Raw genomic sequence first — 15,550 nt, 5'->3', positions numbered from 1 at the left:
GGCTTGCTCAACACTGCCGGCTTGAACCAAGAACCGACACTGATGGTTACGACAACACTGCTGGTTTGATCCATGAACTGGCACTGATATTTACTACAACACTGCCGGTTTGATCTATGAACCGACATTGTAGGCTTGCTCAACACTGCTGGCTTGAGCCAAGAACCGACACTCTTGAAGCAACCGTCACTGTCGGTTGGCACTATAAACCGGTAGTGTTGTTCAACTAGACACTGCCGGGTGGAGCCAGGGTTTCCTGTAGATCAGCGTCGGTTTTTAAGGACTGGCAGTGATGTCAACCCCCCATCACTGCCGGTATGCCACTGTCGGTTCAAAATCCGACAGTGAAGTGGGGTTTTGAACCGGCAGTGATGTCCTGATCTGGGGTAGTGTTTTCCAATAATTTTTTTTGAAGGGCTTTAAAATAGGGAGAAATCGCGAAACCATGGGCTCGTGGGTGGGTTTGTTGGGGCTGACTAATGCATTGGCGGCTATAGGAACTATTGAGTAGTTTCTGGAATGGAACTATCTTAATGCATTGGCGGAAGCATGCGTCATCGTTTTATCATCAAAATCAATTTCTTGTATCGGAGCATCTTGCACCCTATAATGTGTTTGGTTCCTTGCATCCCACAATGTATGCACTCTAGCGTGTGCATATAGGCTAGAGGAGAAGTTTGATTGATTGCCTGCTTTACATGGGTGGAAGTAGATATACAGTGGGATGCAGGCCGGGTGCATTCGGCCACAACGAGCCATGCAGGATGGGAGTGGTGGGTGCACATGTAAGAGCAACTCCAAGGGAGATGCTATTTTTGATTTTGAGTCTAATTTAGACAATCTGTGGTATAAAATAGACTCCGACGCATATTTTATTTGAGTTTCTAAAATACCAAATGAGTTATCCCATCTATTCTGCTTGCTAAAGAAAGCCAGTAGACGGGCGCTCGCCATCAGCCCCCCCTCACCGATTTCACGGGTTTGACGCGTCTTTTCCCACGAGAAAGCTTCGCACGTGCGGCACGGCTCTATGGTTGCGCTCGTCTCCGGCCATGCCATGGTGGCGCACGTCTTCGGCCGCGCCATGGCGGCGTACTTCTTCAGCGCTGAGTCGTGGCGCATGGGGTTCAGAGACTTCATCGAGTGGAAAGTTCCGGAGAGGTCGGGCTGCCTCAAGGACGATAACCGTTCAATGTGATATATCAGCGTCTTCAACGATTACTAGAGCGCCAATGACGACGGTGACAGTGGCGGTGGCGACGCTCTGACTCCGGTGAAAGTAGCCGTGCCGCTATCCTCTGTCCAACCAGCACAAGCATTTCAACAATCTGCTGGAAAGAAGCAAGGGACTAATGCCACTGTTGATGTCGCCGGGGTGGCCTTCGATGCCTACGTGGCAAGTTTTGAATATGGAAAATATAAAATTTGTTGGACAACCCATATCTTTTTAAGAGATTTTATTTTAAGAGAATGGCTAAATCATGCATATTGGAATATATATTTTTAGCTAACCTCTTGGAGTTGCTCTAAAGCTCTGAGGTTAAATAGACTGTACATACAACCAAACAATATTTTAGTTTTTGACATCCTCTTAGGTAACCTTATTATCAAATACTTTCTTTTCAGAAATAGGTCCCACCCATCTTCATCCACTCGTGCATGATATACGATACAATCAACATCTGGCAACCAAACACACCATACACATATATATCCATGTCTTTCTTTTTTATATATAGGTAGTGTGCTCGTGCGTTGTTACGGAACAACTAAATCTTTTGTACTAAAAATACACGGATCGCACGATAAGATAATAATACTGTTAAATTAAATACTGACATTAAAGTGACATTTAATCCAAAAAGCTAAGTTCGTGAAATTTACACAGTCACAGAGAGCATGACGTCGCAGGCTCACAAACTCTACTGTGTAGATCTTTCCGTGATGCGGCTAAGATCATTTTTTATACCGGCAGGAAGAGATTTCCAATGTCCATTTCTTTCGTGCGCCAACAAATCCATGAATAAGTTCCACCACATCTCCATACCATCGTGTACACGGCGCTGGCAAGCGAATTAGCCACAACTTATGTAATTAGTTTTATAATTAGCTCATGTTTAGTCCTCCTAATTGATATATAAAAATTCAACGTGACTGGGACTAAAGTTTAGTCCTAGGATCCAAACACCCCTAACTCTCGACTCCTGCTGGCTGCTCACTTGCACCACCATGCCTATGTGTCTGCACATCTATACTCTAATGCCAGAACATCTAAGATGGTCTTTATTGTCCACCCTTTGAAAATATCATAACTTTAAGGTTACCATTTGTGTATGTTGTAGGATTAGGATGATTTGCACTGATCCATGAGGGTGTCCATGAGAGTCAAAATTTTTGATGCCATTATGATGTCTAAGCTTACCAATCAGACAGAGACGAACTTGATTGTTAAAATATTTTCGACACTGCTTTCATATACTCCCTCTGTCCTAAAATAGAATTTATTCTCGCTTCCCGAGAAGTCAACTTTTTTTTAACTTCGATCAATTATATATAAAAGAATATTAATATTTATAATACATAATTAGTATCATTACATAGACCATTGAATATATTTTCATAATAAACTTATTTGGAGACATAAATGTTGCAGGAATTGACCTAGTCAAAGTTGAGAAAGTTTGACCGACACACATCCTATAACGATTTATATTTTGGGGCAGAAAAGTATATGCTAATGGGAATAGTCAACTGAAAGTCGTGATGAACACAACAATACTTTCATATTATATGCTAATTGGAGCACGAAGAAACGCAGGGGAATGGACCTATATACGAATGGTGGGAATATTCATTTAGGAAATTGTAGAAGGTTCACCAGTCTCACCATGTATAACCTGCACGTCTTTTATTTGGCACCACTGATGTTCTCAAGGAGCAGCCACTTTTTAATTTCAGGTCTGTACGCTGGAAACACTAAAATTAAGGGCCAACCTCATTGAGTCGTCTTGCTTAATGTTTGCCAATTGTTTCCTTCCATGCATGATTATTGTTTCCTTCCATGCATGTGGCCTCAGGTGATCGATTTGTTTCCTTCAAAGTAGGCGGGGATCGCAGGGATGGCAGTTTCTTTTTCTATCGCGCGGGGTATCGCATGGCCGGAAGGGATGAGTCTTGCTTGATCTTTGCCAATTGTTTCCTTCCATACATGATTATTGTTTCCTTCTATGCATGTGGCCTCAGGTGATCGATTTATTTTCTTCAAAGCAGGCGAGGATCGCAGGGATGGCAGTTTCTTTTTCTATCGCGTGGGGTATCGCATGGCCGGAAGGGAGGAGCGACGCCAAAAAAAAGTCGCACTAAAAAATAATCTTACTTTTAGTCTTTTTAGTTGTAGGAGAAGGAGAAAAGAACTTCGTTAAGTTAGGAACATAGTACAAGGAGGAGGTCTAAAAGAACCTAGGATACATCGCGGATGGTATGATCCAAGTCCTGTTGTCTTTACGATACAGGATATAGTGGTCGAGACAAGAGTATATTTCGTGCATATCAAATGATAGCAGACAAGTAATCTTCTTCGTGAATAAGAAATTAACCTTTTGGAATTATGACTTTGGACATTTAATTTTGAAAGTATGGCTTTATCAATTTCTAGATCTGGCACATTAATCTTCCAGATCAAGTTGCTGATCGAATATTCCATGATTTTTCGGCGTTGTGCATTAAGTGGTAGGCGATGTTTCTGTTGACAGCGAGACGCCTATGGTGACTTTGTCAATTTCGAGGATTTGCCGACTTAGTCTTCGGAAATGTTCATATGTTGGGGGAAGTGCCCCCGGAACTCCGCCCCGGCGGATCCTCGGCCGCTGATATAACCCTCGTGTGATTTGTTTGGCAGGAAGGGGGTTCGGGATGGGGTTCACGGACCTCCCTGGTGGCGCGAGTTCGCGTGGCACTCCCAAACCCTGCATGAAACCTCGCCGATGGAGGCCCACAACGAGACGGCCGCAGAGCAACCCGAGGAGGGCGCCAAGAAGACGGAGGCAGATGGCGCCGTTTCGGAGTGGTTGGCCATCGGACAAGGAATTACCGTTGTACCCTTGCCTATGCGTTCACCAATAGTTGCACACAGTTAGCCCTTATATAATTTCGCACTGCCTCGGGCACTGTTTTAGACACGATCTTTATGAATTAATGGGCATTTACTCCGAAATTAATCTTGTCCCCTACCACTCCGCCCTCGGCGCCAGACTTCGCGTTATTCTTCTCCTGTGGGAAACCATCGTCCTCCCCCCGTCTAGCCTCTAGCGAGGACGGGAGGCCAGGAGTAACCCCACATATTAGGGGTTGGTTTTTTTTGCGGGTTTATAGGGGTTTGCGTGCGTGCATTAATAGGGATGAGTGTGCGTGCGTTGTAGGTGTCTATCGTTGAAACAATACAAATTTCGTTGAATTCATGAGAATCAAAATTAATTTGTTATTCAAACACGAGCCATAAGTGAACTGCACAGATTAATTAGGTGCTAGGGAGTCTTCGAAACTCGATATTTTTATGTGATGTGAAGAAAAGTTGATAAAGAATACACATGGCATGCGCATGTATGGTGCGTGCTCAACTGGTTTTGCCTGGACTGATCATGTGGGCAATCTAGAAAAAAGTAGTAATCTATCTATCTATAATATTGATAGGTATTCCGAGTGCTCATGTGGTCCTTTGCTCTCTTCCGTATCAGCTCATTTTGCGATGACTTGGAGTCACCTATTTCGCGATGAGCAGATCAGCTAATGAACTCCCAGATGCTGTTTGGTTCAGTGTTAAGAGAATGGCAATGGGCACTACCGGAATGAGGAAGTTTACCGTGTGCCGTTTACCGTGTGCCCACGGCACACGGCGAAGTCCAAAAAACACTCGATAAAGTCTTTGCCAAGTGTTACACTCGGCGTACACAGAGTCGACAAACGTTTCTTTGCCGAGTGTTTTTTCTCGGGCGCTCGGCAAAGACTTTGCCGAGTGTTTTTTGGGCACCGACACTTGGCAAAAAAATTCAAAAAATATAAAAAAACCGCCGCCACCGCCACCACGCGGCTCGCCCCGCCGCCGCTCACCCGCCGCCGCCGCCGCTGGCACCACGCGGCAAGCCCCGCCGCTGCTCGCCACCGCCACCACGTGGCTCGCCCGTTGCTGCTTGCCCGCCGCTTCCCGCCCGGCCCGCCACCGCCACCACCACCTGTGTAAAAAAAGAGGGAGAGGGAGGGAGATGGTGGCCCCGGGAGGGAGGGGAGGGGTCTGCGGCGAGAGAGGGAGGGGAGGGGGCGGCACCGGGAGAGGGAGGGGAGGGAGGGGAGGGGGGTGGCGGCGGGAGAGGGAGGGGAGGGTGGGAGGGAGGGGGCGGCGGCCGGGTGCTTTTATAACGTGCCGAGTTTGCCGAGTGTCGGATCATAGCACTCGACAAACTAATCTTTGCCGAGTGTCTAGGGTTTGGGGCACTCGACAAATATATTATTTATTTTTTTATTTCCTTGTTTTCCATAACGTGTTTTCCTTTTGTGTTCGATGTACTTTGAAAATACCTTGTCAAATTAACTCAACAATATATATATATATATATATATATATATATATATATGATTTTTCTATGAATATGATTCAATTATTTTATGCAGTTACTGCTCAAATTTAATTTATATCAATTAAAATTTTATAATTGTACTTAATAAATTAAAATTATCAAACGGATACAAAAAATTACCAAAATTTCACATGAAACAATCTATGTTCTCTATTACCTATACAAAAAGTTTTGAAGTCAAACCCAATTCGACTGTCACTTTGACACCAAATCTTATCGATTCCTTCTTAATGCTACGATTCTTCTTCTGAGATGTTTTGGTTTGTACACATCGTACGTGACAAATTATGCGAAACCTTCTCAATTTTTTACCATAGCCTCTACGTATGATATCATCACATCATGACAAATCTCATGATGTTCAGACTTCATTTCCTTTTTTTAAAATTTAAAAACCATTCGGCCACACGTTCGTGGTCGTGTTTCCTGAACAAGATGTTCGAAATTTCTTTTCATTTCCCGAATAAGGCCTCACACTGGACTCAATAACATGAATATCATTTTTCTACTCATTTTATTCTTTTATTTGAATCACTTACAGTTTAAATTTGACTTATACAAAAAAATTCCTAGAAATACAATAAATTATTTAAATATAGCAAACAGATCCACAAATATACCAAATTTTAACATGGAATACCACATGTTGTATGTTGAGAGTAGAAAAAGTGTCAAGGTCAGAAGAGAAAAAAAAATAAAATTATTTGTCGAGTGCCAAATAGTTACACTCGGGAAACATATTTCTTTGCCGAGTGCCAGACAATTACACTCGGTAAATATATTTCTGTGCCGAGTGCCCAGTTTTGCCGAGTGTTTTTTTTTCTAGTTTGCCGAGTGTCGAACTTTGCCGAGTGTTTTTTGCATTGTTTGCCAAGTGCATTTATTTTGCCGAGTGTTTTTTTTTCGCAGCACTCGGTAAAGGACTTGTTTGCCGAGTGCTCGAGAAAATGCACTCGGCAAACATAAAAACACTCAGCAAATAGCTGGTTTCCGGTAGTGGGGATCAGCTACCGAAGGCAAGTAGTATATATATTATATAATATATAGTGTATACGTTGTATTTGTAAAAAGGAAAAAAAGAAAAAGTATACCTAGACGCCCTCACGTGATGACGGGAGGCCCATACGACGTGGCCCAGGTGGCAAGTGAACCCGTTTGTCCGTCCAATATATGCGCTGCGTTCCAAACTCTGTACACGATGTTTCAATTTTCCAATCTGAGTACGGAGCCAAGAGGAACACGCCGCCTCTGCGCCTGACCGGTGCGTCGAGTCGGTGACCGGGTGACGCCCTGCCCTAGCCCTTGGTGCCCTGCCGGCTGCCGGCTGCCGCTCTCCGCCCTGCTCTGAATTGGAGGATCGCTGTCTATTTCGCACGTCTCGTCGGTCGCGCTACTCAGGGGTTATCGTCTTGATTCCCAATTTTGCTTAGGTAAAATTTAATCTTTGCTTTTCATCTTTTTGTAAAAAATTATTGTCTACTTCCATAGCTATTTGCTAACATCAAAAATAATAAAATGTTTAATTATTTGGTAATATGTGTTTTACTATTTATGCAGATATGAAGAGAAACTTGGATATTGCATCTCCTTTTCAAAAGCACACAGCAAAGAAGGCGGCGGCGGCTACTGCTACATCTAATCGTTTCCCTGATCTAGTTGAACCTTCTAATTGTTCACCTGATCTAGTTGAACCAGTGGTGGAAGAGCATAATCATGAGAGAGTAATTGAGGAAATTGGAAATCCTATGCCACCGCCATAGCCACAGCCACAGCCACAGCCATCTTCGCTGCCACCAGTTTATGACATCAATCACCTTCCACATGATCTAGGTGAAAGACATCCCATTCTAAGTTATCCGGTTAATGATCGAGATGTAATTCGAAGAGCATATATTATTAAAGGTCCATTCAAACCTTTTGCACATGATTTCCAAAAAGAAGGATTTCAGGCAAGGATCGGGGATTCAATTATTGTTGGATGTACAATCATGATTGGCTTGAGTATAGTATTAAGAAGAATGTTGTGTTTTGCTTTATATGCTACTTGTTCAAGAAGGATACTAGGTTAGACAAATTTACTATTGATGGAAGAATTGGAACATAGAAGAGAAAGCACTTCTCAAACATGTGGGTTCTAAGGCACATATTGCAGCTCAAGAGAGATACATTGGCTTTAAAAATCCCAAGGTTGCAAATGATTATAATATTGAGAAGTGGAGTGACGAGGATCTTCGTCTTTATAAGAAAATGTTGACTTATTCACTTAGGTGTATCAAGTTTCTTTTGCAACAAGGGTTGGCATTTCGTGGACATGATGAAAGTGAAGAATCTAGCAACAGAGGGAACTTCATTGAACTTTTGAAGTTTCTTGCCGGAAATAGTGAAGAAGGGGACAATGCTCCAGGTAACTGTACCTTAACTAGCCCAGACATACAAAAAGCAAATTATTCATTGTTGTGCCATAGAAACTAGAAAGAAAATAATTGAAGAACTTGGTGATGAGCCCTATGCAATTTTAGCTGATGAGTCTAGTGATATATCACATAAAGAACAACTAGCTCTTTGCTTGCGTTATGTTGATAAATTGGGGAGACCATGTGAGCATTTTATTGGAGTTGTTCATGTAGATGATACTACCTCTTTATCACATAAGCATGCAGTTGAAGCTTTACTTGTTAGTCATGGCTTGAGTATGACTCAAATGCGTGGGCAAGGATATGATGGGGCTAGCAACACGAAAGGAGATATTAAATGGTTGAAAACATTGATCATGCAAGAATCACCTTCTGCTTATTATATTCATTGTTTTGCTCATCAACTCCAATTGGTTGTTGTTGCTGTTGCCAAGGGAAATATTGATTGCAAGAGTTTTTTTATCAAATATCTATCTTGTTGAATATTGTTGGAGTTTTTTGTAAGCGTCATGATATGCTTAGAAATGCTAGGCTTGAGAATGTCAAGAAAGCACTTGATTGTGGTGAAATTGAATCTGGAACCGGATTACATCAAGAGATGGGTTTGCCTAGACCTAGAGATACTCGATGGGGATCTCATTACAAAACGGTATGCAACATCATTACTATGTATGAAGCAATCCATGATGTACTGGTTGATCTTGGGGATGATCCTTCATATAAGGATGATTGGACCAAAATACATTTTGTGACTGGAGCGTTTGAGACCTTTGAGTTTGTTTTCTTTACACACTTATTGTATATTATTCTTGGATATACAAATGAGTTATTTGAGTGTTTGCAAAGAAGGGACCAAGATATTCTTAATGCAATATCACTTGTTAATGTGGCAAAGACAAGAATGCAAGAATTGAGGTCTGATGGTTGGAATAATTTTCTTGAGAGGGACTTCATTTTGCGATAAACATGGTGTTGAAGTTCCTGCTATGGATGGTGATTATGTTCCTTATGGAAAATCAGCAAGGAAAGCTGGTGCCCAAAAGCAAACCAATGATGACCACTTTAGAAGAGAATTATATATTGGTGTCATTGATCAAATAAGTCAAGAACTTGATAATCGGTTTGACGAGATTAATATGGAGTTGTTGTCTTGTATGTCGGCCTTCAGTCCTTCCAATTCATTTTATTCTTTTGATGCACAGAAGCTATGTAGACTAGCTGAGTTCTATCCAAAGAAGTTCTCAAATAATAATTTGCTCAAACTTGAATTGCAGCTATATAATTATATTGATGACATGAGACAGGATGATAGCTTCAAAGGTCTAGACAATATTATTGATCTCTCAGTTAAGCTTGTTCAAACAAAGAGGCACCAAGTGTATGATATGGTTTATGAGCTCCTCAAATTGGTATTGCTTCTACCTGTGGCAACGACAAGTGTTGAAAGGGTATTTTTTGCAACGGTTTTAGTGAAAACAAAGTTAAGAAATAAGATGGGAGATAGTCTTTTAGATGATTGTCTAGTCACTTTCATTGAGCGGGATATTTTTTTTTGAAATTGATAAAGATGATATAATCAAGGCATTTATGTTCCTTTGAAAGCGTCGAATAAAATAGTCAGAAAAATAACATTGTAAGTCTCCGGTTCTCTTTTATGCCTATATTTCAATTATCGGTATGGCTTTTGAACTATTTATACTATATTTAGTGGATGGTTTGAACTTAATCCATGAATTTAAATCTTATTGTGTTACTTAGTGCATATATACTGAATCTCGTTATCAATTTTACAATTATTACCGAATTGCTGAAATGGATTTATCGAATTGTATATAAAATTTTTTAGACGGCATACCTTTAAACAAAATCCTAGATTCACCACGGGTAGTGTGGGCAGCGCGGGCTGCGCGCATGGGGCTAGAGCGGCGTTCTCTTTCGTCCTGCCTGCTTGAACTTATTAGCCAAACATTTCAATTGGATTCTCACATTCTTCGCACATTAAACTTCAATTCTACTACCACTGCGGTGAACAGCTGAGGCAGTCCAGTCGCAAAGAGTCTCAGGCTGGCGACTATCCCGATGTTTTTTTTTTCCTAAATTCAGAATTCTACTACTACAGTGCGGCACGTCGCCGTTGGTTTTATCCGCTCCTTATTTTTCAGTCATGGGCCGCCTTTGTTCTTTGCTGAATGTATATACTTTTGTTGCTCCAAATAACAATTATTTGTCAAATAAAACTATATATCTTTTTTTTTCTGGGATACAAGTGATCAACGTCATAAACTACTGGGACACTTGTGTTATAGTATTATTCTAATTCTAATCTAAAAAAAAATTCCTTTCATTTAGAACATGTTCATTCATTTATTGGAACATTGTTCTTGTGATGTTGGAACATTTTCTCGTGAACCAAACCTTTTCATTTTCACCAAATTTTAACCTAATGGAGTATTTTTCTTTCCTTCAGAAACTTTTCTTCTAAAAAATATTCGAAGATCATAAAGTAATGGAACATTTTTCTTCCATTTAGAATTTTTTTTATCAACGTCATAAACTAATGGAACATTTCTTTCTTTCATTTAGAACCTTTTTTATCAACACGTAATTTTCGCCGGCGTTCCCAATGCGGCGCTATGAAGACTTTCTGAGGATTTTATCGGATTTGATTTCAAAAATCTTACTCAACGAGATCAGCTGTTGAACTAGCCTATGGGCCTGGCGGGCTATTCATGCAATTTTACAAGGCTTGTAACTAGCCTATGGGGCATTCTTTATATGGATCTAGCAAGCGTGATGCTACTCCAAAGGATGTAGAGACAGACGAGGGCTAAGAGATACAGAGGTAACTGTCACTTTATTCAATACATGTATACTGAGAATAAACAATTTAAAATGCTTTGATTAAATAGTACCCATCAGTGTTATAGTGTTTAGTTAGAGGTAGGGGAAAACAACATAAAGAAAAATATATTCTATAATACTAGTATTTAGCCAATAAAAAATCCTTTACAAGATCTTGAAATTACCGTGTTAATTAGAAAAGAAAATGACAGCATCGCTCTACACATTGATAAATCACCACTAGTATTGTTATCTTAGGATTTCGATAAAAACAACTCTCCACGATAATACTCAAGGACTAAAAATCTCCATAGAGTCATTAACAGAATTAAATTAATCCTACTTTGTAGGGTTTTCTTTAAATGGAGCAAATGCGAACCTATTATTACACCTTCTACAACCTTCTAGAAACCAGCAGAGCTCTAGGTGTTTCAAAGAAGATGAAGCTCTAGATGAAAACCAATAGAGATCCGACATTTGAAGTCGATGTGCATCTACACTACATCAACGCAATTATAAAAAAAACAATCATGAAATTTTCAGGACCACCAAGGCACAAACACGATAAGCTAAAGGAGCCAGATCGATTTGACAAGTTTGCAACAGCTTTAGTTTTAAGAGGGTTACTGTGAGTTTGATCCGATGCCCTCACCTGCCTCAGTTACAACTCTGCAAAACTGAACATTAAAAAGGATTTAGAGCTGCCTGAAACAGATGAAAATGGCACTCCTCTCGTTCGTTCCATAAGCTTTCCACTTGGTCACCTGCTAATCAGGTGCTGGGACAGTTTGCCCCTCACCCTGACTCCATTCTCATCAGCTAACTGGCACACCTGCTGCCTGTACTTAGCGTCATGGTCGCTCGACCACGCCGGTGCCTCGTCCACGGCTGTCTCCTGAAGGTCTATGATTATGTTGTGCAGCAAGCAGCAGACATGGATTATCCGGGGCAGCTTATGCTTGTCCGGACGCCACATCTCACCCTGCAGGAACTTCCATGTGTCCTTGAACTTGGCCAGTGTCCTTGGAGCGACTGTTCTCGCTGCAGAGTGCCTACTGTTGAACTCAGCACTGGACTCTGTGAGGTCCTTCTCTTGGTAAGGTGTGAGCAGCCAGGGAAGAAGGGGGTAGCCCGAGTCGCCGATCAAGTATTCTCCGATCTCTGATCCATCTGATACCTTCAGCTTGCTGCCATTCAGCCGCTCACCTTTCTCGCAGAGCTTGAAAAGGCCAGAGCTGTGCAAAATGCTGGACTCTTTCATGCTTCCAGGCCACCCAGTCACGATGTCTGTAAACCTTGTATCCAAATCAACAACAGCTTGCAATACCATGCTGTAATTCTTCTCCTGATCGAGCCAGACCTTGCAGTTTGGCTCAGCTGATGAAAGGCACATTGTGATGTGTGTTGTATCCACAACGCCGCAGCAGTTTGGCAGACCATGGATCTTCTCAAACTTGGACTTGATCTTCTCCATTTCGCTGGAGTCTGGCCAGCGCAAGTGGTGGCTTGCTCGCTCCTCCATGGCCTCAATGAATCTCCAAGTTATCAGCGACACGGTTGAGTGGTTCACTCCAACAGAGGATCCTACAGTCACCAGTGACCCACCAGAGTTCAGCCTCCGTAGAGCAATGGCCACTCGATCTTCCAAACACAGCATTGTGCCATCAAGAAAGGTATAGCTGCTGGACCTCACCATCATTTCATCTTTCACCAAGTTGCAGACATAGTCGAAAGCTCTTCTTGGCATTTTGAATACAGACTCGAATCTGTGTGCATCCTCGATAGAAGATAAGGTTCCTAAGGAAACATAAGACTAATTATAACTTCCATAACTACTAAGCAGTAAGCAAGAGCTCTCATGTAATGAGTTAAAAAGATGCCACAGAAATCACAAATGAATTACACTAGAGCATTCTATCTAGCATTATTAAACTTAACAGCAAGGTGTTTGTCTGGTACAGACCAAACTCCAATCTACATAATTTCCATCAATGACACAGTAACCTGTGATATTTACAATCATGCCAGAGTGCACCAATTCAGAAAGTTATTGTAATCAGCAAAATAGGCATAACAAACCTTACAAGTCATAATTGCTAAGTAGTTCAATGTTGAGTAGTAAAGCACCAAAGGAAAACAGTAATATTGAAACCGCCTCAGTTATCTATGTGACACGTATAAATAAAAAATGTTCCTTTCAAATACTTGTTTGAGGTGATACGCAGTAAAACTGGGACGATTAGCTTATGAACAATACTCCTAGTTCAGAAATAAGTTTTGGGGTTGATTGTGTTTAAATAGGAGGTCATCTCCTAATTCCTGAAAGATTCGCAGGAAGAGCATCACTACCCTTTACGTACAACTTCGAGCATGCTCTATTTCTGCTTCACCAAATGAGGATTTGAGAAGTCCTTCAACCTCTGAGAAATTAATTGCAACAAAAATGAAGTCCAATGTACTATGCAAAAATAGAATGATTGATATAGGTGCTGCTACAAGTACAAGGCTGAATCACATGGCAAACTCAATCACAAAGCTAATACCCCGTGCTTAGAGAGCAAGAAAATAGCTATCATATCCATAGGTTGTAGCTATCAGTCCTATGGACTGATCAAGACCATTGCCATAGTCAAACCACAGGACTGAAGGTGTGTCAATTTCAGACCATCTGCAATTTTAGCCATTCAGCTAAAACTGAACTTTTCAATCCTGCCAGCATAATAATCACACACAGGGATACAGAATCCAGTGCTCTGTTGTTGGCAATCTAGTTCAATTCGAAAACGGAATCACACCTAAAACTGGAATGTTCACTGTGCACAACTAAAGCTGAACACGACTCAGGCCAGCGGCATTGCTCCAACTCCAGCATTACCACCACACTAATCACGCCTACTCCCTACCACGATCGACAAAAACCGCAAGATTAACGGCGCAATTCCTCCCTGACGCGACACAGATCTACCAATCGCCGCCGGACGCCCGAGGAGCAAGCACCGCACCAATCGGCAACAAATCTTAACGGAGACAGGCGCACGGCCAGCAGCCAGCACAGGAGGCAAGCAGAGACCGACGGGGGGAGGGAGACGCACCTGACATCCGCATGCAGAAGGCGTCCCACCAGTCGCCAGGCGGCTCGCCCGAGGCGGCAGCCGCCATTGCGGCCGCGGCCGCCATCTTCTCCAACGCCGCCTTCCGCCGGCGCTTGGCCCCGCGCAGCGGCGGCATGGCGCTGGCTGGTGAGGAATCGGGAGGAGCGACCCGGAGGCACGCAGGTACGGGATGAATCAGGAAGCCGGGACGGCGGGCATGGACGGCGTGGCGCGTTCGCGGTGGCGTGGGGGACCCGGCGGCAGGCGGCAGAGGATGAAGCGCATGAGGAGTGCCGCTGGGGGGATAGACGTCGGCGCAAGTTCCTGCGCTGCGGATTGGGATGTTTGAGAGGGGAGGGGAAGTGAGAAGCGGCGGAGAGGGGGAGGAGGTGGAAGCACGGCGAGGTGGGGAGGGCGGAGAGGGAGAAGGGAGGAGCCTCTTTCTTGGTCGAGTTGGGGAAGGATGTAATGGAGGTGTATTTACTATTTGTGCCTGTATACACGTAGAAAGTGGTGTATCTTGGCCGTACATGTACAAAAGTGGAATGACAACGTGCGTGATTCAGGTGTCTTTTTGTGTGTACTGCTCCAGTGTTACTGAGTACAATTAGTTTCATATGTAGATATACGTATGGTTACATATACATGTGTTCATTCATGGGGCGGAGCGGTTTTATAAGACCGGTAATCGTTATACATATCGAGACAATTTTTCACCCTCACGAGCACCGCATGACGTGACGTAGGTTGAAAAAACGTAGGTGGAAAACTACTTATAACGTATTGTTATTGTTATGGAAGTGTGTTTATTCATTGGAGATGTCAAAAGGCATCAAAAGGATAGAACAGTTTTATATAACTATTAACGCTTATACATATTGGGAATGCTTTTCGCTTTTGTAAAGCACCACGTGACGTGAGGTAGGTTCAAAAAATGTGGGTGAAAAAAATACATAACACAGTATTTTATGTAAGTGTGCTTATTGATCGGATAAACCAAAAGACGCTAAAAGGTCGGAACGGTTTTATAAGACTAGAAACTATTATACATTTCAGGAATGTTTTCCACTCTCGCAAGCACCACGTGACATGAGGTAGGTCAAAGAGATGTGGGTCACAGAACAAAATATTATAATTAGCACCTAAGACATATTTTAAAGGAACAACCTTAGATATAGGGGTATATATAACAAGTGTGGGTTGCAAAATGCACATAAAGTGATAATATAATTATCTCCTCAGATATAACTAGTCTGATTTAATTGGCTTCCACTAAAAAAATGCGTGATTTAATCCTTGAAGTATTTGTACTTTCTTTTCTTGAGTGTTTTTAGACTGTTGGAGATGGAAGTAGGGTGGCATGGAGGCAAATTTGGGCAGAGCATACAAGTGGGGAAGGGATGCAGTGGACTGGGTCAACGCCGCCACCCTTCCTGTCCCTTTCATGAGAAATGTTCAGCTTGGAGGTGTCGCCATTAGTCTATCATTACAAGTACTTATCCAAATCTTTTCAACAAGTCATGTTACCTGTAATGTACAGTAATACTAAAATCAAATCTGTCTGAGTTCAGCA

General features: G+C 42.2%; 1 protein-coding gene across 1 annotated transcript; it reads right to left on the bottom strand.

Moving 5' to 3' along the window:
* Positions 1 to 11,433: 11,433 nt before the first annotated feature.
* LOC136482806 (protein ALP1-like) lies at positions 11,434 to 14,371 on the bottom strand. Its single transcript, XM_066480000.1, has 2 exons — positions 13,978 to 14,371; positions 11,434 to 12,682 (listed from the first exon to the last, which is right to left on the bottom strand). Exons 1-2 carry the CDS (start codon positions 14,111 to 14,113, stop codon positions 11,646 to 11,648), a joined length of 1,173 nt encoding a protein of 390 aa, XP_066336097.1. The 5' UTR covers positions 14,114 to 14,371; the 3' UTR covers positions 11,434 to 11,645.
* Positions 14,372 to 15,550: the final 1,179 nt, after the last annotated feature.

This window comes from Miscanthus floridulus, chromosome 9 (assembly GCF_019320115.1).
Source record: "Miscanthus floridulus cultivar M001 chromosome 9, ASM1932011v1, whole genome shotgun sequence".
In the NCBI taxonomy this organism is placed as follows: domain Eukaryota; kingdom Viridiplantae; phylum Streptophyta; class Magnoliopsida; order Poales; family Poaceae; genus Miscanthus; species Miscanthus floridulus.
The sequence above is the reverse complement of the archived record's forward strand: the minus strand, read 5'-3'. Positions and strand labels throughout refer to the sequence as shown.

What these genes read in the sequence shown, in the direction of transcription:
- LOC136482806 (XM_066480000.1), bottom strand. Translation starts at nt 14,113, where the DNA reads ATGCCGCCGCTGCGCGGGGCCAAGCGCCGGCGGAAGGCGGCGTTGGAG. An exon ending in CTTCTGCATGCGGATGTCAG is followed by an intron (nt 12,683 to 13,977) that starts GTGCGTCTCCCT and finishes ATGTTTCCTTAG; the next exon opens with GAACCTTATCTTCTATCGAG.